Source organism: Lipophrys pholis, assembly GCF_963383615.2.
Source record: "Lipophrys pholis genome assembly, chromosome: 17".
Taxonomy (NCBI): domain Eukaryota; kingdom Metazoa; phylum Chordata; class Actinopteri; order Blenniiformes; family Blenniidae; genus Lipophrys; species Lipophrys pholis.
The window spans coordinates 4679163-4700874 of NC_137643.1; the positions used below are offsets into that span (position 1 = coordinate 4679163).

Consider the following 21712-nt stretch of genomic DNA (forward strand, 5'->3'; position numbering starts at 1 on the left):
GGTGTGAACAGTGAGTATGACAGAACGTCTGGACGTGTCGGCGAAGGGGGGGGACATTCCTGTTCATCTGTGTTTGTGTGTCTCCAGTGTACCACATGCGAGAGGACGGCTGGATCAAGGTGTGCCAGGAGGACGTGTCGGAGCTGATCCACCGCTACAAGGAGGGCATGTTCTGAGTCTGAATGTGTCCAAAAAGACCCGGAGCTTCTCTTCTCCTCATTCTGTCACGAGACATGTTGACGCTGTACAACTACAACCTGAGCTGGTTCATTGCTGATCAGATTGTCTCTTCTCATAACTTCACCAACAACGTTCACAATAAATAAAGTCTCCTCTTCAATCAATCCAGGTGTCCTGTAATAACTAATCTTAACTGTTATATTATATTAGAATATTCTCTCAGTCTCTGTTGTCAAAACTGTCAGAAACACTTTGAGCCCTTCAGAGGACATTGACTGAAATACTGTGATCTGAGGACAATTTCAGTACTTTAAAGTCATTACCAATAAACACTTTACATATGTTATAATTTACTAAAAGCATTTTTAAAATCAAACATATTTGATAATATCTTGCCTAAAACGTCTGAAGTTTCAGCTACAAAATAAGACAAAACATAAACCCCAAATTTCACGAGTTTAATTTCTTACAAAGATCTAGTAAAACTGAACTAACGTCATGATTACAAGTATTAAGTTTATTTAATGTATTCAGAGCTTGAAGAGTCACATGTTTATAATCTTTTTATCGCACCTTGAATTAAGATTGTATTTAGAACAAAGAGCTGTTGTGTCACTGGCGTTGGTGCAAATTCATCTTCAGGGGTTTTTCCACAGTAAAACCATTAAAAACAAGACTACTTCCCTCTTCAAATATACATGGAGATTTGTTTGTTTTACATTTTTAAAAAAAATTATCAACTGTTGTTTCAAGAATAAAAAACTAAATGATAATTACAGTGAAAGTCTGTTTCTTTAGAGTTTATTTATTAATGAAAACAGAAACTGCAATATTCTGCTTCCTGTGAGAAAACGCTGAACTGGTCATCAGTTGCCGGGCAGATTACAGGCCATCAGGTTTTGGTCACAGGAAAAGAACAACGCCCACATTTGGAGATCCGAGAAAAAAAACCTGCAACTCTTAATGTCTGAAAATATCTCAGCACAGTATTTTGCCATGTCAATAATAAAAACCACACAGGTAGTTGGGATTGTGGAAAACTTTATTCAGAGAAACAAAAACTCAAAGACCAAAACATGTCATTACACCAACCCAAAAAGTAATCTGAGTAATTGATTGCTGTTGAATAAAAGAAAGATCAACTTGTTTCTGCAGTGAATATGAAACAAACCAATAACATATTTCACAATATCAGATAAAATGAAAATCAAAACAAACTGATGAAAACCAACAAGTGATTCTGAATGAAGCAGATTGATTCTCTAATCAGGAGTAGAAATGATAGAAATCTACTAAATCCAACCTGGATTAAAGTAATCCCCTCGTCCTCATCACTTGGTTAGAAATATTTAAAATCAATATTTACAGAAAATGGAAAATGACATTGAAGCCGGTGCATTCATTTCATGACAAGGTTTAATTCTTCTATTTATATTTTGGAACTGAAACAACCAGTTTTCAATGTAAAGTCGCTTCAATAATGTTTCTATAAATTAATATAATGCATTGATTTTTAAACTGGAACTGAATGTAAGATAATATAAACACTAAGTCCTCACTAGTTTGACATTTTAAACTAGACATCCAGCATCCTGTACAAACTGTTCAACCAGCCGGTCTTTAATTCTTTATTTCTTTATTTCCAGCTGGACTTTTATCTGCTCACACTGCAACGGCATCAAAACCACTAAAACACCCACAACCTGCGACAACATTCCCACTAAACCAAAGTGAACACACACAGATGAAGAACGTAGAATCATGGAGAGCAGTGTCAACCTGACGAGTCTCAAACATTTCAATCATTTCTTTGAGCGTTTTATCCGTGAGACTGAATGACTGGGAGCCTCTTGCTCATGCAGTGGGTTTTAACATGCTTTGCTCCTCGCCGGTCCCCTGTCAAGACAAATAAAGACAAATAATACATCTGTTAGTTGGATTAAAATCCACGTTTCACCTTTGAATCCATTTTTCTGTGAACACGGCGTATTTATGACATCCGTCCACTTGATGGACTCACTTTCTTCACGGCTGGATCGTCTCCTGACGAAGAGGAAGTCTCAGAGGCTGGAAGACAAAGTTTAAAGTGTCAAAGAGGAAAACTTGTTCTCAGTGAAACAACATGAAGTAACAGAAAATCACATTGAAGCCTCCTGACTGGAGGAAATAGTAAAGTACTCACTGCTGGTGCGTTTGAACCCTGAAAGACAGGAAGAGACAGAGTTGGTTCACTATTTATGCTCAGAAACAACAATAAAAGGTGTTTATCTGTTGTTTATCTGTTGTTTATCTGTTGTTTATCTGTTGTGTCTCTTCCACTGTGAACATGGAGAGTCTGCTGACGGCAGTGTGGAGTGTTTCTGACACTAATACTGAGCTTCCTGTCCCGTCTGGACGACTCAAACTAAACTTGATGTGTCACTATGACGACTGAAAATCTCTCATCAAAGAACGGAAACAAAATCCTAAAAGTTCTGCTGCTGTGAAAGATTCATTTCATGAAGAAAGTTGTTGAAAAGCCTCTTTTCCACTGAAAGTAAAAGAAAGTTTCTTCTTTACCGTCATTTTTCTTTCTCCAGATGAAGAATCCGGTGATTCCTGCCACGACGACCAGAACAGCAACAAGACCTCCAACAACAGCTCCAATGGGAAACTCTGCGGGGACTGGGACACACGGACACACACGGACACACGGACACACGGACACACACACACACACACACACACACACACACACACACACACACACACACACACACACACACACACACACACACACTTGAGAAGATGTTCTACGTTCAAACTGTCAGAAGAGAAGAAAGACAGAATGTGTCTCTCACCAGGGTGGTTGGTCAGGATGTGACGTTTGTCCAGTGGTTTGAGGACGTCCTCTTTAACTCCAGCCAGATGAAACACACAGCTGTACCTCCCCCAGTCTTCAGCTTTGACCGATGAAAGATCCAGATCAACGCTCATCTGGAAGGTTCCGTCATGGTTGGGGAGGATCTCTCCTCTGTCCACGTCCTCGTGGAGCTCCTCCTCGTCTTTCTTCCAGAACAAGTCGGCTCTGTCGGGGTAGAAACCTGTGGCGTGGCAGGTGACCGGAGAGGAGGGAGTCTTCTGGAGGAGAGACACTCTGGAGGGAAGCTCTGGAGAACAACCAGGAAGAAACAACACTCACTTTATTTGGTTCTCAGCTGCTGGAGAACATCAGGTTCTCTCTCATGTCATGGACCCGACATGGAATTCACTACAGCTGAGAATAAATGCGCCTTGTAAAGTGTGACGGAGGAAAGAATGTGGCGTTAAAGGAGGAAGTCAAGATGGAGAGACGAGAGGAAATGCTGAGAGGCAGAGCAGGAAGGAAAATGAAAGCAGAGAAAGAGAAAACAGCAGGAGGATATTGAGTCGGCAGGAGAGAGAGAAACACAAGAGGAAGAGAAAAACTAAAGAGCAGCAGCTCATGTGATTTTACCTTTTCTCATCAGTGAGCTCTTCCCAAAGTTCACAAACTTCTTCAGCCACTCAGGACATTCTTTGGTGTAGTAGTGCTTCTTCTCGGCTATTAAAGCTTTGTTATTGTCCCACTTGTGTTTGGTGGGGACAGCCTGTGGTACTGGAGCGATGAACGTCTCTCTCGTCAGGTTGAAAGATATGAAATCTTCTCCATCGTAACCGAACTGCTCAAGTCCGTTCACTTCATCATTTCCATCGTCCCATTCACAACCACACATCTTCTGGAAAACATGAACACCTGAGAAAGACACACACACACACACACACACACACACACACACACACACACACACACACACACACACACACACACACACAGTTAGTTGTTGGTTTGAATAAAGAAGAAACTTCCACAGATCTCTGGACAAACATGCATCTCAACACTTCCTCTCATTTCATCTGGATTCAGCCTCATGTTGATGTTTCTCATCGTCACTCAGGATTTTCATTCATCATCAACTTTGTAGAGCGAAGCAACGATCTCATGAAGAGACGTTCTTCATGTCCTCACACTTTGTTTGTTCCAACAAACTGAAAAGTCTTTTAATGAGACAATTAGCTGGCTAACAAGCTAGTGCTAATATAGCAAGCTAGTGCTAATATAACAAGCTAGTGCTAATATAGCAAGCTAGTGCTAATATAACAAGCTAGTGCTAATATAGCAAGCTAGTGCTAATATAACACGCTAGTGCTAATATAACAAGCTAGTGCTAATATAGCAAGCTAGTGCTAATATAACAAGCTAGTGCTAATATAGCAAGCTAGTGCTAATATATAACAAACTAGTGCTAATGTAACAAGCTAGCTAGCTAACAAGTAAGTTTAAGCTAGTTTATTTTAAAAGCTAATGAAAGTTTAAGCTAGTTTATTTAACATGTTAGTTCTAGTTTAAGCTAGTTTATTTCACAAGCTAATGCCAGCGGGTTTTAATCAACGTTATTTTGGGCGGAGTTTCCCCCGTCCCTAATTTGACTGCGGTCAAACCAGCCCACAGTTTCAAAAACCAAGTCAAGTGAGGCGGCCGTGCGGCTGTCGGCTTTTGTCAATACTCAACTATGCAGTGTACTAGTTCTGCCAACTGTCTTCAAAATAAAAGCTCCAATCACGTCGCCAGGAATGCTTGTGAATTTCTATAAAGAATGATTTATTCAAGCTAAAACGCACTTATAAAGGGTTTTGAATTGATTTTTTTGAACAGAATGAAGGTTTATTTCAGACATGTGGCCACTATTTTGATTATTCAGAATAATAATAAACATTAAATAAAAACACACAAAGCAAATAAACATAGCAAAGCAAAGCCAAAAATAAGTAATTAAATACTTAATGCCCAACCATATGAGAAAGGTAGTAGGACGAAAGGTTGATTTAATTAATGTTTGTGTGGAATATTAAATAGTCTTTTAAACATGATATTAAGTAAAACTTTATTTTATTCCTATTTTTGATTATATGTTTTTTCCAAATAAAATGCCTTTGAAAATTTGAATATAATCAAACACTGCCTGATTTCAAGGCGGAACAACTCCAAAATTCCATGTTATCCCGGGGTCTTTCCACATCACAGTGATAGTAGACCATCCCAAGATGCCACTCAGTCAGTATGAAGGAATTTTAAAGTATCATTTCAAAACAAAACTACTTTGAAAATTGAAATTTAACACCTGATTTCAAGATGGAATAACTCAAAAATGTATTGTTGTCCCGGGATCATTCCACATCACAGTGATGGTAGACCATCCCAAGATGCCACTCAGTCAGTATGAAGGAATTCTGATGTATCATTTCAAAACAAAACTACTTTGAAAATGGAAATGTAACACCTAATTTCGAGGTGGAATAACTCCAAAATTCCGAGTTACCCTTGGGTTGTTCCACACCACAGTGATAGTAGACCATCCCACCACACCACTCAATCAGTATGAAGGAATTCTGATGTGTCGTTTCAAAATAAAATGTAATTGAAATTGGAATTAACACCTGATTTCGAGGTGGAATAATTAAGAAAATGCTGGTTGTCCCGGGATCAATCCACATCACAATGATAGTAGACCATCCCAGGATGCCACTCAGTCAGTATGAAGGAATTTTGATGTATCATTTCAAAATAAAATGCAATTGAAAATTGGAATCCAACACCTGATTTCAAGGTGTAATAACTACAAAATTCCTAGTTTTCCCGGGGTCATTCCACATCACAGTGATAGTAGACCATCCCAGGACACCACTCAATCAGTATGAAGGAATTCTGATGTGTCGTTTCAAAATAAAATGTAATTGAAATTGGAATTAACGCTGATTTCGAGGTGGAATAATTAAGAAAATCCTAGTTGTCCGGGGGTCATTCCACATCACAGTGATAGTAGACCATCCCAGGATGCCACTCAATCAGTATGAAGGAATTCTAATGTATCATTTCAAAACAAAACTACTTTGAAAATGGAAATGTAACATCTAATTTGAGGTGGAATAACTCCAAAATTCCAAGTTACCCTGGGGTCGTTCCACACCACAGTGATAGTAGACCATCCCAGGACACCACTCAATCAGTATGAAGGAATTCTGATGTGTCATTTCAAAATAAAATGTAATTGAAATTGGAATTAACACCTGATTTCGAGGTGGAATAATTAAGAAAATCCTAGTTGTCCCGGGATCATTCCACATCAAAATAATAGTAGACCATCCCAGGATGCCACTCAGTCAGTATGAAGGAATTCTGATGTGTCGTTTCAAAATAGAATGTATTTGAAAATTGGAATTAACACCTGATTTCGAGGTGGAATAATTTAAAAAATCCTAGTTTTCCCGGGATCATTCCACATCACAGTGATAGTAGACCATCCCAGGATACCACTCAATCAGTATGAAGGAATTCTGATGTGTCTTTTCAAAATAAATTGCAATTGAAAATTTAAATGTGACAACTGATTTCGAATTGGAATACTTAAAAAAATCCTTGTTGTCCTGGGGTCATTCCACATCACAGCGATAGAAGAACATCCCTAGATGCCACTCAGTCAGTATGAAGTTATTCTGATGTGTCGTTTCAAAATAAAACAAGTTTGAAAATATGGATGTGACATATTTTCACTTGATTTCAAGGTGGAATAACTCCCAAATTCCTGGTTGTCCTGGGGTTATTCCACATTACAGTGGTAGTAAACCATCCCAAGATGCCACTCAATCAGTATGAAGGAATTCTGATGTATCATTTCAAAATAAAATGCAATTGAAAATTGGAACCTAACACCATTACATTTTATTTTGAAACGATACATCAGAATTAATTCATACTGACAGAGTGGCACTGACTGACCCCGGTACAAGTAGGAATTACTGAGTTACTCCACCTTGAAATAAAGTCAAAAGATGTCATAAATCAAATTTTCTATTGCATTTTATTTTGAAACAACACATCAGATTTCCTTCACACTGACTGAGTGGTATCCTGAGATGGTGTACTATCACCATATATGGAATGACGCTGGGACAACTAGGAATTTTGGAATTATTTTGAGTTGAAATCAGGCGAAAAGATGTCATATTCTAATTTTTAAACTTGTTTTATTTTGAAACGACAAATCAGAATTACTTCATACTGACTGAGTGGCATCTTGCAGAAGTCTACTATCACTGTGAAGTAGAATGACCCCGGGACATCTTGGAATTTTGGCGTTATTCCACCTTGAAATAAGGTGTCCTCTTGAATTTTCAAAGTTGTTTTGTGTTTCAAAGTGAGTTAATCCTACTTGAAATAAGAGTGTTTGGTTATATTCTAATTTCCAAATAGATTTTATTTAGAAATGCAACATCATACTGTAAAACTGTAAGTCTGACTTAATATTTTGAAAACAATAGTTTAATTCCATCGATACACTATTTGAATTATCTTTTAATCAGGGCTGCTCAATTAATCTAATCTTAATCGGGATTACGATTACGGCTCCAGACGATCTCAAAATCCATCTAATCGAGGAGAAACGATGACGTTGTCGAGCCGATGAACGAGAGTCGGAGGCGGCGTGTTCAGCGAGGAACTCCAAACTTTATTCTCCTTCCAACCACACTTCTCAGTCACTCGTTTCTTTTCTCTTTCTCTCCAACATGAGAGCGCACACGCCGTGTAACACCAAAATACTTCCGACCAGAAACCCCGCCTCTCTACAAAATAAAGTTCCCCACCACCCCACAGTAACTGGGTGAATTCTGAACTTAACTGATCACCACAATGTGGTGTTTTCCTTCAGAGACCAGCACTCTCGCCAACTTGGCGACTTTCTCGCTAAATCTGGCGACTTTTCCTGGTGTTACTGGCGACTTTCTAGCGTGTTTGGCGACTCTGACGTGAAAACACGTCTGGTTCTGCAGTCACTGTGGTCAACGAGCAGCGGGTCCCGCTGTGAGCCCGTCCCCCGTCCTGAAGCATTGACAGACCTGCGGTCAGTCTGACAGTCCGTCCCTCCTGCAGCCAGACCAGAGGACAGCCTCACCACACTGCGTCCACACTGAGAAGGAGCCGCGCAAGACCGCCGCTGCTTTACTGAGCGGCAAGGCAATATAAATATAGAATCAAGATTTATTGAAGTATATCTATCTCTTGTTGTATTTTATTTATTTATTGTTTTCAAAACATTGAGTGCAGTACAACAGTTTATGTTTCATTACTACATTAAAAGATATTTTATATATTTAACAGGAGACTCTTTTTTTTTTTTAAACACGTTCAATAAATGCTGTTCCAAATTCAAAGACATAATCGTGTAAATAATCGTGATTTCAATATTGCCCCAAATCGTGATTATGATTTTTTCCTAGTTCCAGTTGAAGTTAGTTTATTTGACAAGTTAACGCCAGTTTAAGCTCGTTGATTTAACAAGTTTCTCTGAGAAGTTCCAAGAAGAAACTGAGTGAACGAGTAGAAAAAGGAAAAGAAAAACTCAAACAGTCCAAACAAGCTGTGATCGGACAGAAAAGAGCTTTTCTCTGGATTTCTGCCGCCGTTTATCCACTTTTTTGTGGGTTTTTTTGTGTTTCAGACGACAAACTGAGCGTAAAGTGACGTGACTGTGGCGAACATGCAAACTGTGTGTGTGTGTGTGTGTGTGTGTGTGTGTGTTTGTGTGTGTGTGTGTGTGTGTGTGTGTGTGTGTGTGTGTGTGTGTGTGTGTGTGTGTGTGTGTGAACTTGATCCAGACAGAAGAAGAAGAAGTCAAGTTGCTCAATCTGTCGTCTGAAAGCAACATTTATACAACTCATGAGAAACAGTCGACACGATGAAGACCAGCGAAGAAGAAACAGTTCAGACAAACCTCCAGTTTGGTTGAAGCGCCGCTTCACGATCTCAATGTTTGATTTGAAGGTCTGCTGATGTCCCAAAGATATCTGAGTTTGTTCCTCCCAGTACTTTGGATCATCTACAGTGATTTTGTTTGCCCAGTCCACTTTAGGCACAAATCTCCTGGAGTTGCTGTCGTAGTGGTCAACCACAACATCATCAACCAGACCAACAACCACAAACTCTGGAAAGTTTGGTACTTGAGAGGATCCAGTGTAGAAATACTTCAGAGAGTGAAGCGCTGGAAGAAAAAGATGAAGACCACATTTAGAATCAATCCACCAGGTTTCTGGTTCCATGTAATTCAAAGAGCATCTCCTCTCTCTTTTCTACTGTTTCATTAGATTTGAATCGAAGCCCAGTTTGTTCTGCTGTTGGAGGATTTTAAAAAACCAAAATGTTTGAGTGGAGGAGCCACAAACAGCCTCGTTTTCATGTTTCACATCAAACCAACGAACGACACATTTCACTCATTACTTCACGATTTATTTCACTCCTTCACTTCCCGTCCTCCGGAACGTGAGGAGCCGCTGACGGCGGTTTGATTCCAACGTTCCACGGGCCAGATGTTTGAAACCCGGAGAAAATGGCAGCTCACAGAGTGACGCTGGTAAACAAAGTGACAACGTTTATCAGAAAGGAGAGGAAAGACTTTGAGTCTTGTTGAAAAGGACTGGAGCAGCGCTCTGCAAGCTTTAGGAGCAAAACAGCCCTTTTAGTCACTTTACAGCAAAACTCAGCAGAACATGTTGGACCTTTAGAAGGACGATAACACGGCTCATCCAGCTGTGGACTTTATGTCCAATCTAGAAAATCTCTCATTAGGATTTATAACAGGAAACATCATGAAGCTTTTTCACTGTTTTTCTAACCTTGTTTAGCAGTTTCATCTCTTTTGAGAGGATTTTATTTTTGTTTCCTTCTTTTTTCAGTATTTCAAGCTGTTTTACAAATTTAAACTTTATTTTTATTTGAGCTGTCTTTATTATTTAACCATTAACAGTTTTAATTATTTTACCTTTTCATTTGTTTTGCAGTTTTTCCTTTTTCGTCATTTCTAACCATGTGTGCAGTTTTTTTCTTTACACATTTTCTTGTGGCTTTTAGCAGTTTTTGACATATTTATCCAATTTATGTTTTGTGTTTCATCATTTTAGCCATTTTAACCGTTTTGCTCCATATTTCCCTTGTATGTCTAATCCCCACGTTATGTCGATGTCTCTTATTTCATATTTGATTAACCTTTACGAGGTTGTGTATTTGATGGTTTATTTAAAATAAACGACCCAGAAGACGAAACAAAGTCTATGAAAACTGGAAGAAATTCTAATCCCAGTCTGTGTTTATGTCACATCAGGACCTTCTATTGTGGCTCATATCAGGATCCAGCGCAGCACGAACTGTTACACACATTCGACATGGAGCATGAGGCGGATTTATTTCCAGCAGTTTCTAAACAAACTTTGAGACGAGAGCAAACTTTCGATGAGGCTTCTAATGACAGCAAATAATAATAATAATAATAATAATAATAATAATAATAATAATAATAATAATAATAATAATAATAATAATAATAATAAATAGTTGTTTTCTTGTGATTCTTCCTGAGAACAAGAGAAGCTCGTTCAGTGTTTAATCAGATCAGATCCACCTAGAAGCTTTTAGAAAGAATGTGAAGTCTACCTGGAGCCGCGGAGGGGATTCCCACCAGAAAGAGAACCACGAAGAGCTTCTTCATGACAGTCCAGTGTTCCTCTTCTAACACTTGGTGAGTCTGAACCGAGAAACAAGAAGCAGCAGAGAAAAGGCGTGGAGCTGCTTCTGAACCAATGACAATTCAATGTGAGTGTTGCTGGGTGAACATGAACCACACAGGTTCTGTAAACGAAACTGAAAGTTATTCAAGCGTTTCTGCTCTGATCCTCAACAATCTATCTATCTATCTATCTATCTATCTATCTATCTATCTATCTATCTATCTATCTGTGTTGTAGGGAAGACGACTGTTGGTTTCTCGTCACATTATTGATTATATTGTTCTGATTCTATCAATTACTGATATTAGTTTATCTCTATTTATGAATTCCAAGAATCGATTTCATGATTCCAAACATCACAGTCCTTCATCAAAGCCAATATGACTGAATGAGAGTTTAATGAGATCATCATGGCGTCCAGATCAATGTTAAACTTGTAAAGTTAAACTGTGAAAAACAGTCTGTTTTGTTTTTTTTGTCCAATCAGGTGAAAGTGAAATCCAGAGAAAGTGAATGAAACAGTAGAAGTGGAGTCGCTTCAACACCAACATGTTTATCATGTTTCTCCTCCAGGCAGCAAAATGTGAAGCTCCTCTGAAGCCGCGCAGCTAAAAACTGCTGAGAAAAGAGAAATCTGAAGACACTTTCTGGATGTTTGGACACAGAAGACTCTTTTGCTTTTGCTCTTTCTTCCTTCCAGTTCAGAGTCGAGCACCGGCATGTTGGAGTGAAGACGCTCCAGAAGAAACAGTCAGACATGAAGTGGCCCTGACCTTTCAACTCTGACTGACTTCTTCATGGATTTCCAGTCAAATCAACGTCATACTGCACATTTTAAAAACACCCACACACACTGTGTGACAGCAGCAGGTCCCGTGTGTGAACTTTTTGATGAGTCGGACCAGTGACAGACCGAGTGAGATTCAAAGAGTCCAGAGGACGGAGGAACTTTTTGACCAGAGGTCCAGACTCACAGCACACATGTATTTTAATACGGACCACCATTAAAAATCCACCACATATCAACACAATCCCTGCCACAAAATCAGCAGAGTCCTGGATATAACCTTTGTTAAACTCTGGAGGAAGGTAAACCACCGTGTTCAGTACAGTCAGAGGGAAGTTTGAAAGAGCTGCAGCTCAAAGCCGGAGCTTCTGTCAAACAGACGGATGTTAAACAGACAAGGGAGTTAAAAACGTTCAGCAGAAGCTGGATTTAAAAGGATTTCAATTAAAGTTCAACTTCATCACATTGAATTAGAGTTTCACATTTAATGGGCAGTATCACACTCAGACCAACACACACACACACATTCCAGCTGTTTTCTCATTTGTCCTGGCCATGGCACCGTCTTCTTGTTTCACCACATTCCTCTGAAGGAAAACAAGGAACACAATTAAAGATGCTCAGCAGTAAAGCTTCAGTCGAGTCGCACTGAAAACTCAGATAAAGTGAACGACAGGTTCTGATTCAACAAGCACCACATAAAGAATTGAACTCACCACATTTACTCAGACAAACGATGTTATTTATACATTAAATTAAAATAGTGATCATTTCCTCTGATCGGTTCAAACTGGAAGAATTCAGACTTTGTGTTGTTTTACTTTCCTCACTTGTGAGTGTCCGTGTTCTTCTGATAATATAGATTTATACTCGACCTGATGAATTCTTTGACATTGAATATTCAAGTGTTTTTTCTCTGAACGAGTCATTGTCTTCATAAAACAGAAGTGGACACAGTGTGACCAACTCCATGAGATGAGACTCATCAACAGTCTTGACGGACGACGCCATCTAGCGGCCACACTGAGAACTTCTCAACGTCAACATGGAAACACATTTTTAGCTTCGTTCAACTTCAACGTTGTTTTTAGATTCAGTTGTGTTTTGTAGATCTGCATTAGCACTGAGCCAACATTGACATATTTAACTTTTGAAATCCTCAACAGAAGCAGCAGATCAGTGTCTGTGAAAGTGAAAGTAAAGTCATTAGGGGAAAACCAGCCTCCTCAAAATCATCTTTTAGCCTGTGTGGTATTTACCTGAGAGCCGAGAGGAGAGTGACTACCATGGAGAACCTTTCTACAATTTATAAACTGTCCCTGCTTACTGTCACCTGCTTCTTTCAATGTAGGTCCTTCACACTGTCTTTTCTGCAAATCGACATCTTGTAGAAAAGCTTCGTGAACATTTCCTGAACGAACCTAAACGTCCTGTTGAGTTTTAGGCTATTAAATATCGTAATGTTCATGGTTTGTCGGCCATACCTATGCCGTTTTCACCAGAAGGCCCAGATACATCCTGTCATTTCCTAAATAATGTTTTAGTTCCATGTAAGTTCACCTTTTCCGAGAGTTTCTTTAAAGACACATGTTTCTCAATGGAGTCTGGCGTGAAATCCACTGTGGAGTCACCTCAACCTCCGCCTGGTGGTCAGAGCTGGTATTGCACCCAGACAATTTATGTGCGTTAAAAAATGAACAAAAATGAAGAAACCTGAATGATTTTGTTAAAATATGTCGTTGACATTTTTGACAAAAGTTGTTCTGTTGTTTAGGTACAGAGACAAAACATCAGGTGACCAGCCGTTCTTGTAGCATGTCCGTCTTTTATTATGGTTCCCCCGAACACCCCAGTACATACTTCCTACCGCACATAGTGACCTATCTCTACAAAAGGGATATTATGATTGAAAAGGGGCATGTACAATAAGATTATTATTCCTTCTGAACTCTTTCATTTCATATTGACACATTAGTAATTGTTTAAAAAAAGAGTCTAATTTGACATGTTTAATATCAGTGATATCCAATGTTTTTCACGATTCTGCCTGTGAACCACCATCATCATAAAAGTAGACGTGATTATTTGTTGGGACTCATTTTCTTGCGCTCACACTGAAAGTTAAAAACATTCAGATCTGTCTCCAGTTCAGGGATTTGACCAAATTATGGAGACAAATTGTTTTAAAAGTAATTATTTCTGTTAAAGTAACTACAAACACATTTTGGGGTTCAATATATTTATAAGAAGATGAACAAAAATACACAAATGTAAATGTTATAAAAGTTGCAAATTTTTATTTGGACTATAAATGCTTTTGTAAAACCTGTTTTATTGTATTTTTAATGTACATTTGATTTTCTGTGTTTGTCTTAATGTTAAAAAATGATTGTTGTGAAGAGAAGCATTTCTCTCTGAAGTCTTCTGTGCACATTTAGTCTTTGTGAAAGTGACCGAACTCCAAACAAAACAGCTGGAAACAAAGATCAACTCAGTGGAATTTATTTTAGAATCTAATGCAGCAATCAAATCAAAGTTTCCTCTTCTGATTCCTTTTGATGTTTTCACTGGCTGAGGCGTCTAGTGTATATGTCTATGGTCACCACTGCCTCGTTGGAGCTTCTTTTTCCAGTCGCTTGTGCACTTCCACAGCCGGCCGCCAGGAGGCGCAGAAAGTGTGTTGGTGCAGTTCTTCATACAGCCAGCAGGGGACGCAGACAAACTGGTCTGATGTGTGTTGGTGCAGTTCCTCAGCCGGCCACCAGGAGGCGCAGACAAACAGTGGTCTGACGTGTGTTGGTGCAGTTCCTTGGTCGGCCACCAGGAGGCGCAGGACACCGTGTGTACTGTCTTTTCGCTGCAGTCTGAATCAGCTGCTTTCAAACGGGAATAAACGTCACCTACGATAAAAATATATATCTATTTTAACGCACACAAATCGCTGTTTTTTTCTCCCTTTTCACCCTCCACGCGCCTAATTTGCATCCTACGAGTACAAACCGGTAAGTGTTTGGTATACTGTGTCTGTATCCATGTCGTTATCGATTGTAAATAAACCGTTTAAATGGATGTAGGTAATGTGAATACTGCTAAATGCTAGCAGTTTGTACCAAGTGGTCCCACACGGATTAAAACTATGTGGCTTTTTTTCTCCATTCTTAAGCTTTTTCTGGAGCATTTTCGTGCGCAACATCGGTGTAAATTAGATTGAAGGATGCTGCTGTGCTGTCTGCTTCCCATCAGGTCCACTCCCTCCTCAATCTGACAGTCAGACTCATTCTGGTGCTTTTGATTCAGACTTTACACTAAAAACAAATGACTGTATAAAGTCTTGTTGATGTGTCCCTCCAGCACATCACAGCTTTGCTCCCTAATTATTCTAAATGCTCGTGTTTTTGTGATGGGCCAACAGGTCAAAATCAAGTAATAATGTAAAAAAAAAACCATAATAGCAGATATTTAAGGAGAATTCCACACAAACAGGATATAAATCAATAAAAGATTGTGTCCCATCTTTAAAAGAGTAGGATAAACTGTAACAAGGTTAATAAAGTGTAACAGAAATATTCATGTTATTAAAACAGATGTTTAAAAATAACTGATGAGTTTCTCATACATAATTTAGATTTAACGATGTTTTCTGAACAGTCAGCATCTTAATTCTCACAGTAGAAACATGAATGGAAGCAGCTGAAATCAATATTTTGGAGCCATGATGCAGATGTTTTTTTGTTCAAATTGAACTGGAAAACCTGTGGCGAGGCAGTGTGAGAAGCTGATGGATGTTTTCTGAATGATTTTCAGTCTGAGCGAGGATCATCCAGCATGTTCTACACCTGCGGTCCAAACGAGGCGATGGTGGTGTCGGGTAAGACAGGAACTTCGTCTTGGAAAGAGGTCATTGTAGCCCTTCATAACTTCAAATTCAGTCGTTTTAAATTGAAACAATTGACGGTATCCACATGCTATAGGAGGAGTTCTCTTGTTTCTTTTTATTTCTGTCTAACATATTCATAGTTATAGTAAGAACTGACCATCCAAACAGTCCTGTATTTAAAATGTGGTTTTATTTTAGGGGATTCCTACACTGTAGTAAAAAAGAAAAAAAGTCTGTTCCTTCCCAGGCATGTGAAGTGTCTGATTGGCTGTTCTGCTCCGTCTCTTCCTCCGTGTCTCTTTCAGGGTTTTGTCGTTCCCCTCCGGTGATGATTGCTGGAGGCCGAGTGTTTGTCATCCCATGTGTTCAGCAGATCCAGAGGCAGGTATCGTTTCTGTTCCTTTCTGTGTTGTGATACGTGAGTGTTGTGGCTGACTTTGTCCTTTTTCTTCTCCACTCAGTACTTTCACTTCAACAGCAAACAAAGCACAAACAACTCCACATTAATGTCTACCATTAGAGCGGTATGATCGCCGTATCGTCATTATGATCTGTATATGTCTCGGCTGCAGGATTTCCCTGAACACCCTGACTCTGAACGTGAAGAGCGATAAGGTCTACACCCGCCATGGCGTTCCCATCTCGGTCACCGGGATAGCTCAGGTCAGTGTACATGAGCGCAGGTGGATCGGCGGGCTGGTAAACCGCTGGAGGATTCACTGACAAATACTAATACACAGATACTTACTGAGAGTCATCAGAAGGAAAACAGTGTGGTGTAGCGTGAAGGTTTGTATGACTCCATCATGGCTTCCGTTCATCTCTGTTTGACAAAACAAACAGAAAAGATTTACTGACTTCAGTCAAGCATGTTGACGGTTTAATGACAATTAGTTATGCTCTACAGATGTGCTTTGGGATTCAGAGTCAAATGTGAGAGTTCCATTCATTTGCATGTAAAATGCCCTGCTGGTAAAGATCCAGTCTGATCTGGGCTGCAGGACAGCCGCTCTCACAAAGTCTTGTTTTGTAACAGATGAAGATTCAGGGCCAGAACAAACAGATGCTGGCTGCGGCTTGCCAGATGTTCATGGGGAAGTCAGAGCCTGAGATCGCTCAGATCGCTCTGGAGACACTGGAAGGACACCAGCGCGCCATCATCGCCCACCTGACTGTTGAGGTACAAAAGCAGGAGTTTGATGGTCGATTTACTGCGTTTGTGGATTAAATAAACAAACATATTGTCTTCTTCGTAATAAATAACCATGTTCCTCACAGGAGATCTACAAGGACCGCAAAAAGTTCTCCGAGCAGGTCTTCAAGGTGGCGTCTTCAGACCTGGTCAACATGGGCATCAGCGTGGTCAGCTACACCCTCAAAGATGTCCACGACGATCAGGTATTTCAGATGTTTCCCCGCAGTCCTTCACCGTGTTTGTAAAGGAAGCAGGAGAAAGTAACGGCCGGTGTTTGTCCCGCCGTGTCTCAGGATTATCTGCACTCGCTGGGAAAGGCTCGAACGGCCCAGGTTCAGAAAGACGCTCGCATCGGAGAAGCTCAGAACAAGAGAGACGCTGTCATCAGGGTGAGAGGCCTCACTTTGTCTTCCTCTTCAGGGGGAATGTTACTCCGAGCGCCTCCTACAGACACGGACTCGACGCTTCGGTGTAGCTTAATGGACTTGTTCAAAACTATAAGTTCTTTTAGTGAACAGTTTTGTTTCTACTAGTGAGGCTGATATTCTGATCTCTTTCTGATGTAGGAACCTGGCATGTGACTGAAGCCATCTGAAGTCATTTCAGTTTCCCACCGCTTGTGTTTGTCTGTTTTGTTTAGTCACCAGAGGCTCTTCTTTAAATGGCTGCGTTTTATTTTTAGTAACGTTCTGCTGTTTCTCTTCAAGATGAGCTCCTCCTCTGTCTCTGCAGGAAGCCCATGCCATGCAGGTGAAGGTTTCTGCTCAGTACAAAAATGAAATCGACATGGCGAAGGCGCAGAGGGACTATGAGCTGAAAAAAGCCGTCTACGACATTGAAGTCAACACGAAGAAGGCCGAGTCCGAGATGGCCTACCAGCTGCAGGTGCGCAGGAGTCAATAAGAAGTTGCCCCGTGTGGTTAATCGACCAGTGGGTAGTTGTTGAAGTGCCTAAATGGCCCTGATGGACGTCGTCTTTTCTCAGGTGGCGAAGACGAAGCAGCGTATTGAGGAGGAGAAGATGCAGGTGCAGGTGGTGGAGCGGATGCAGCAGATCACGCTGCAGGAGCAGGAGATCACCCGGAGGGAGAAGGAGCTGGAGGCCAAGGTGAAGAAACCCGCAGACGCCGAGCGGTACCGCTTGGAGAAGCTCGCCGAGGCTCAGCGGTGAGTTCCTGGTTCAGTCGTCAAGACGCTGAGCTTTGGAGTCGTCCTGTGGAGAATTATTTGTCTCCACTCGCTGTCTGATCGTCATTTCTTCCACAGCCTGAAGCTGATCATGGAGGCGGAGGCTGAAGCTGAGTCCATCAAGGTGAGTCTCACTTTTCACAAGCAGAAGACTCCCAGCTGGAGTTCCTCTCTGAGACGGTGGCTTCTAGTGCACTGACTCCCCCTCCTGTGTCCTTCAGGTTAAAGGTGAGGCTGAGGCGTTCGCCGTGGAGGCCAAAGGTCGTGCTGAGGCCGAGCAGATGGCCAAGAAGGCCGAGGCCTTCCAGGAGTACAAAGAAGGAGCCATGGTGGACATGCTGCTGGAGAAACTGCCTCTGGTGAGTGAAGCTGTTCATCGTAGCTCCCAGTCCCTCCTCCTGTCATTCTACTGTAGGAATCACCACTGGACGTGTTTTCCACTAGATGGCCGAGGAAATCAGCAAACCTCTGTGCAAAGCGAACAAGGTCACCATGGTGTCCAGTGGGGGGGCCGAGGTGGGCGCGGCCAAGCTGTCTGGAGAGGTGCTGGACATCATGACCCGCCTCCCCGACGCCGTGGAGAAACTCACCGGGATCAACATCTCTCAGGTAACCGACTCCTTCACGCACACACACACACACACACACACACACACACACACACACACACACACACACACACACACACACACACACACACACACACACACACACACACACACACACCTCAGAGAATAGGATTCAATGGAGGAGCTCGTTCCTTTATATGATTTCTTTCAAACTGTGAAACTGCTCTGGATTTGTTCTTATTCGTGCTCATAGGACATAAACAATACACTTTCTCAGAGATGTTAGTTTCTATTTTTTTAAAGCAGAGGCCGTAATTGTCACAAACGTCTAAAACCTTTTCATTGATGTGCCATGACTGTATGAAGCTACTTGTTGACGTGTCAATGATATTGTAATTTCTGGATGCTCCTGTACAGTATACACCTCTATAAATGACCTCTTTATCGCCTCTGTTGTTTCTGCAGATGACTTCTCGAACCGGCTGAGGAGAATCGGCACTCCGGTGTCCAGGCGTGTTTCCGTCCCACTGTCTTCTCAAGCCTGGATTTTCCTGCATGTGTCTCACCACAGCCCCTTCCTTCACCTCCCTCCATGTCCAGCTGCGTGTTCCAGCTGTTTTGTGGCGTCGTGAAAATCATTTCCTCCTCTTTCTTCGGCTGCTGATGGCCAGCTGTATCTGGAATACGTCCTCATGCTCCTCTGGCTGCGGTTGCCTTCTGTTTTTCTGTCGTCTCCATCTGTTCAGTGTAAAGAATTCACATTACAACATTTATCAGTATTTATTTCCAATTTAATTTATGTGGTCATAAACTGCTTCTTACCAAGTTACAAATGTAACTGCAGCTATTTTATGTTGCATGTTGTCTTAATTCCATTTGTATGCCATCTCCCACTTTCTTTCCTTGTTCCACTTTGGGTTTTTGTTTTTTTTATTTGTTTTTTTACTGTTTTCACGGTTCGTCTCCCTCCTCTCTGTGTAAATGTTGACTTCATACTTGCCTGTGTGCACTGCCTTGTTACCAAACCTTAAGTGCATCTTAGCTTGAGAGTGTAATGCAAACATGCATTTAAGACCATCATCTACTAATATATATTCTATTACCGAAGCAAAACCTCAGTGTGTGTTTCAGCCATCAGTTTCTGTCTGTACGCTCGTCTTTTTGTCCATCTTTAGTTATTTGGAAGCTGTTACAGATGGTTGTAATTTAACAAGAAATCAGGGAAAGCGTGATTTATGTGATTTTGTTTTCTCGTTCTATATGTGGATTTTAGGAGAATCATTTCTTGAGGACCCTTTCCTTAAGGCAGTGCTGGTACACACATTAAAAGTCTGAAGTGGCTTTTCTTCAGCATCCCACCAGAAAATATAGACAAAAACATTCTTCCCATGCAAACTGTCTGACCTTAGCTCCACAACGCTTATTATACGCTTACTGTAGTGTGGTTTTTCAGGCTAGGAACTTAGCACAACAGCTGATAAAGTGATTTAATTGATCACATCAGCCACAAAGATATAAATCTGGTAGAGCCTGTCACATCCTTTGTTTGCTCCATTCAGGCCTCTGTGGTTCAGACATTAAGCAGCTTGTGTCTGTAGGTTTTTCTCTGCACTCAGATTTCCATAAATAAGAATGTTCACACCACAAAGGGAGTGCTGTAATGCTGCAGTCCCGCCACACTTTGTTCTACTCAGACCAAACCGAAGGCGGGTGAAGCAGCGTTTCAGGTCTGTGAGGACCACAGAGAGCTTGTCCTCCTGTCCTTACTTAACATTGAAACCGCAGGCCCTCAGGTTTCCTGTTGACTCCTCCACCAGTACATTAGTATGTGTTAAAGGTAAATGTTCATTTAACGTGGACACTCGTCTCCTTGTGGCCACTTGTGTAGCAGCTTCTACAAAAGTGTAGCATGTAAAATAAAGCAGATGTTGATTAAAATAGAGGCTTTAGTCCTCTAAATATGGTAAATGGTATAATTAGTGTGGTGCACATTAGTGTTACCTGATGTGAAGAGATAGAGACGATGTGTTTACACAGCCAGTGTTTTGTTTTTCAGGGAACGGGGTGGTGAAAATGTGACACTGGTGTTATCAGTTTATTCCTTGTGAATCAACATAAACGATCTAAAAGTGAAATGCGACAGAGAATCATATGAAGGCGCAGGAACGAGCTGTGGGGTTCCTCTGCAGCTCAGCAAAGTGTCCCAGTTTGCCTTATATCAGAGCCTTTCACACTGCGCGCTATACCTCACCATCACCTCCGTGTCTGCACATTCAAAACAACATTCCCGAGCGCCACGCCGCACCTGAACACTCAAAACTTTTAAAAGTCACTTGCATCGAGAGTCTTTCTGCGATTTTGTGTTAGGAATCACTTTCTGAGGATACTTTTATTATCACTGTTATTAAGCATACATGCACCAATACACACACACACACACACACACACACACACACACACACACACACACACACACACACACACACACACACACCATGAATGCTGTTTTCTGTCACAGGTTTACTGTGGAGTTCCCATAATAGATGACCTACTGACTAACCCAGTGGAAATGTGATTTTTGTGAAATTGTTGATGTACCTGAGCAGCACTACATATATATATATATATATGGATGTATTTCTACAATATATATTTGATACAGTATCGGTGTAGCACTGTCGCCCCCCCATAACTCTTTCTAGCAGCAGCTGCAGTGTGTCATGGAGGACGTATTAAATCTCGCATCCTGCTGCCGTGTGTCGGTGAAGCTCTGGCCAAACTGAAGGAATCCCGTAACTTCTGTGTTTTCAGCAGATATTTCTCTGCGATCCTGTCAACTGTCATTAAAGCGTAAAGGGAAACCACCATTGTGTCTGTAATGAAATGATTTCATTTCGTGTGTTTCCACTGCTGTGTGTCTTAGCTCAGCATTTACACTTTTGGTTTGTGCACGAATGTTTGTCTTTTCTTTTGCTGTAATGTGTTGGTTTGAAGTGCCATTGCATTATATTTTCTTTATGTTGGGCCCTCATGGAAAACAGCTCTCACACGCTACAGTTGGATCCTATTAAACATAGCTTTTCATTAACATTTCGAAGTTGTTGTTTTTTTCGGTGGAAACAAAATGATGCTTAGTACACAGTAATATCTGAAATATGGTTCTAAAAACACATACAGTGAACTAACTGTTGAGCGTTACATTCTTTTTAAACATGTGGTTAATTTTAAGACTGAACTGAGCTTGGAAAATCAAAAGAAACGTGGATTTACAGAATGTGGAAATGCATAACTATAGATGTAGA

The 21712-nt window shown here is 40.8% G+C and overlaps 2 protein-coding genes across 3 annotated transcripts; one reads left to right on the top strand and one right to left on the bottom strand.

The window, feature by feature from the left end:
• Positions 1-1208: 1208 nt before the first annotated feature.
• LOC308122689 (class I histocompatibility antigen, F10 alpha chain-like) lies at positions 1209-10885 on the bottom strand. 2 transcript variants are annotated; one of them, XM_080484690.1, is made up of 8 exons: positions 10721-10885; positions 9009-9275; positions 3656-3934; positions 3021-3329; positions 2740-2844; positions 2363-2380; positions 2201-2247; positions 1209-2076 (listed from the first exon to the last, which is right to left on the bottom strand). In XM_080484690.1, the coding sequence occupies exons 1-8, from the start codon at positions 10773-10775 to the stop codon at positions 2035-2037; spliced, it is 1122 nt and encodes a 373-aa protein (XP_080340816.1). In that variant the 5' UTR covers positions 10776-10885; the 3' UTR covers positions 1209-2034. The 2 variants fall into 2 exon arrangements, with proteins under 2 accessions (XP_080340816.1, XP_080340817.1); XM_080484691.1 differs by having other exon boundaries at positions 2740-2835; positions 10721-10847.
• A 3511-nt stretch (positions 10886-14396) lies between these two features.
• On the top strand, positions 14397-21273 carry flot1a (flotillin 1a). Its single transcript, XM_080484689.1, has 13 exons — positions 14397-14583; positions 15386-15449; positions 15764-15839; positions 16031-16121; positions 16495-16638; positions 16737-16856; positions 16947-17042; positions 17386-17538; positions 17639-17820; positions 17920-17965; positions 18063-18200; positions 18286-18450; positions 18876-21273. The coding sequence occupies exons 2-13, from the start codon at positions 15407-15409 to the stop codon at positions 18894-18896; spliced, it is 1275 nt and encodes a 424-aa protein (XP_080340815.1). The 5' UTR covers positions 14397-14583; positions 15386-15406; the 3' UTR covers positions 18897-21273.
• Positions 21274-21712: the final 439 nt, after the last annotated feature.

What these genes read in the sequence shown, in the direction of transcription:
- flot1a (XM_080484689.1), top strand. Translation starts at nt 15,407, where the DNA reads ATGTTCTACACCTGCGGTCCAAACGAGGCGATGGTGGTGTCGG. An exon ending in TCGCCCACCTGACTGTTGAG is followed by an intron (nt 16,639 to 16,736) that starts GTACAAAAGCAG and finishes TGTTCCTCACAG; the next exon opens with GAGATCTACAAGGACCGCAA. An exon ending in CTGAAGCTGAGTCCATCAAG is followed by an intron (nt 17,966 to 18,062) that starts GTGAGTCTCACT and finishes TGTGTCCTTCAG; the next exon opens with GTTAAAGGTGAGGCTGAGGC.
- LOC308122689 (XM_080484690.1), bottom strand. Translation starts at nt 10,775, where the DNA reads ATGAAGAAGCTCTTCGTGGTTCTCTTTCTGGTGGGAATCCCCTCCGCG. An exon ending in GCGCTTCAACCAAACTGGAG is followed by an intron (nt 3,935 to 9,008) that starts GTTTGTCTGAAC and finishes TGTCTTTCTCAG; the next exon opens with GTGTTCATGTTTTCCAGAAG. An exon ending in GAGCTCACTGATGAGAAAAG is followed by an intron (nt 3,330 to 3,655) that starts GTAAAATCACAT and finishes GTTGTTCTCCAG; the next exon opens with AGCTTCCCTCCAGAGTGTCT.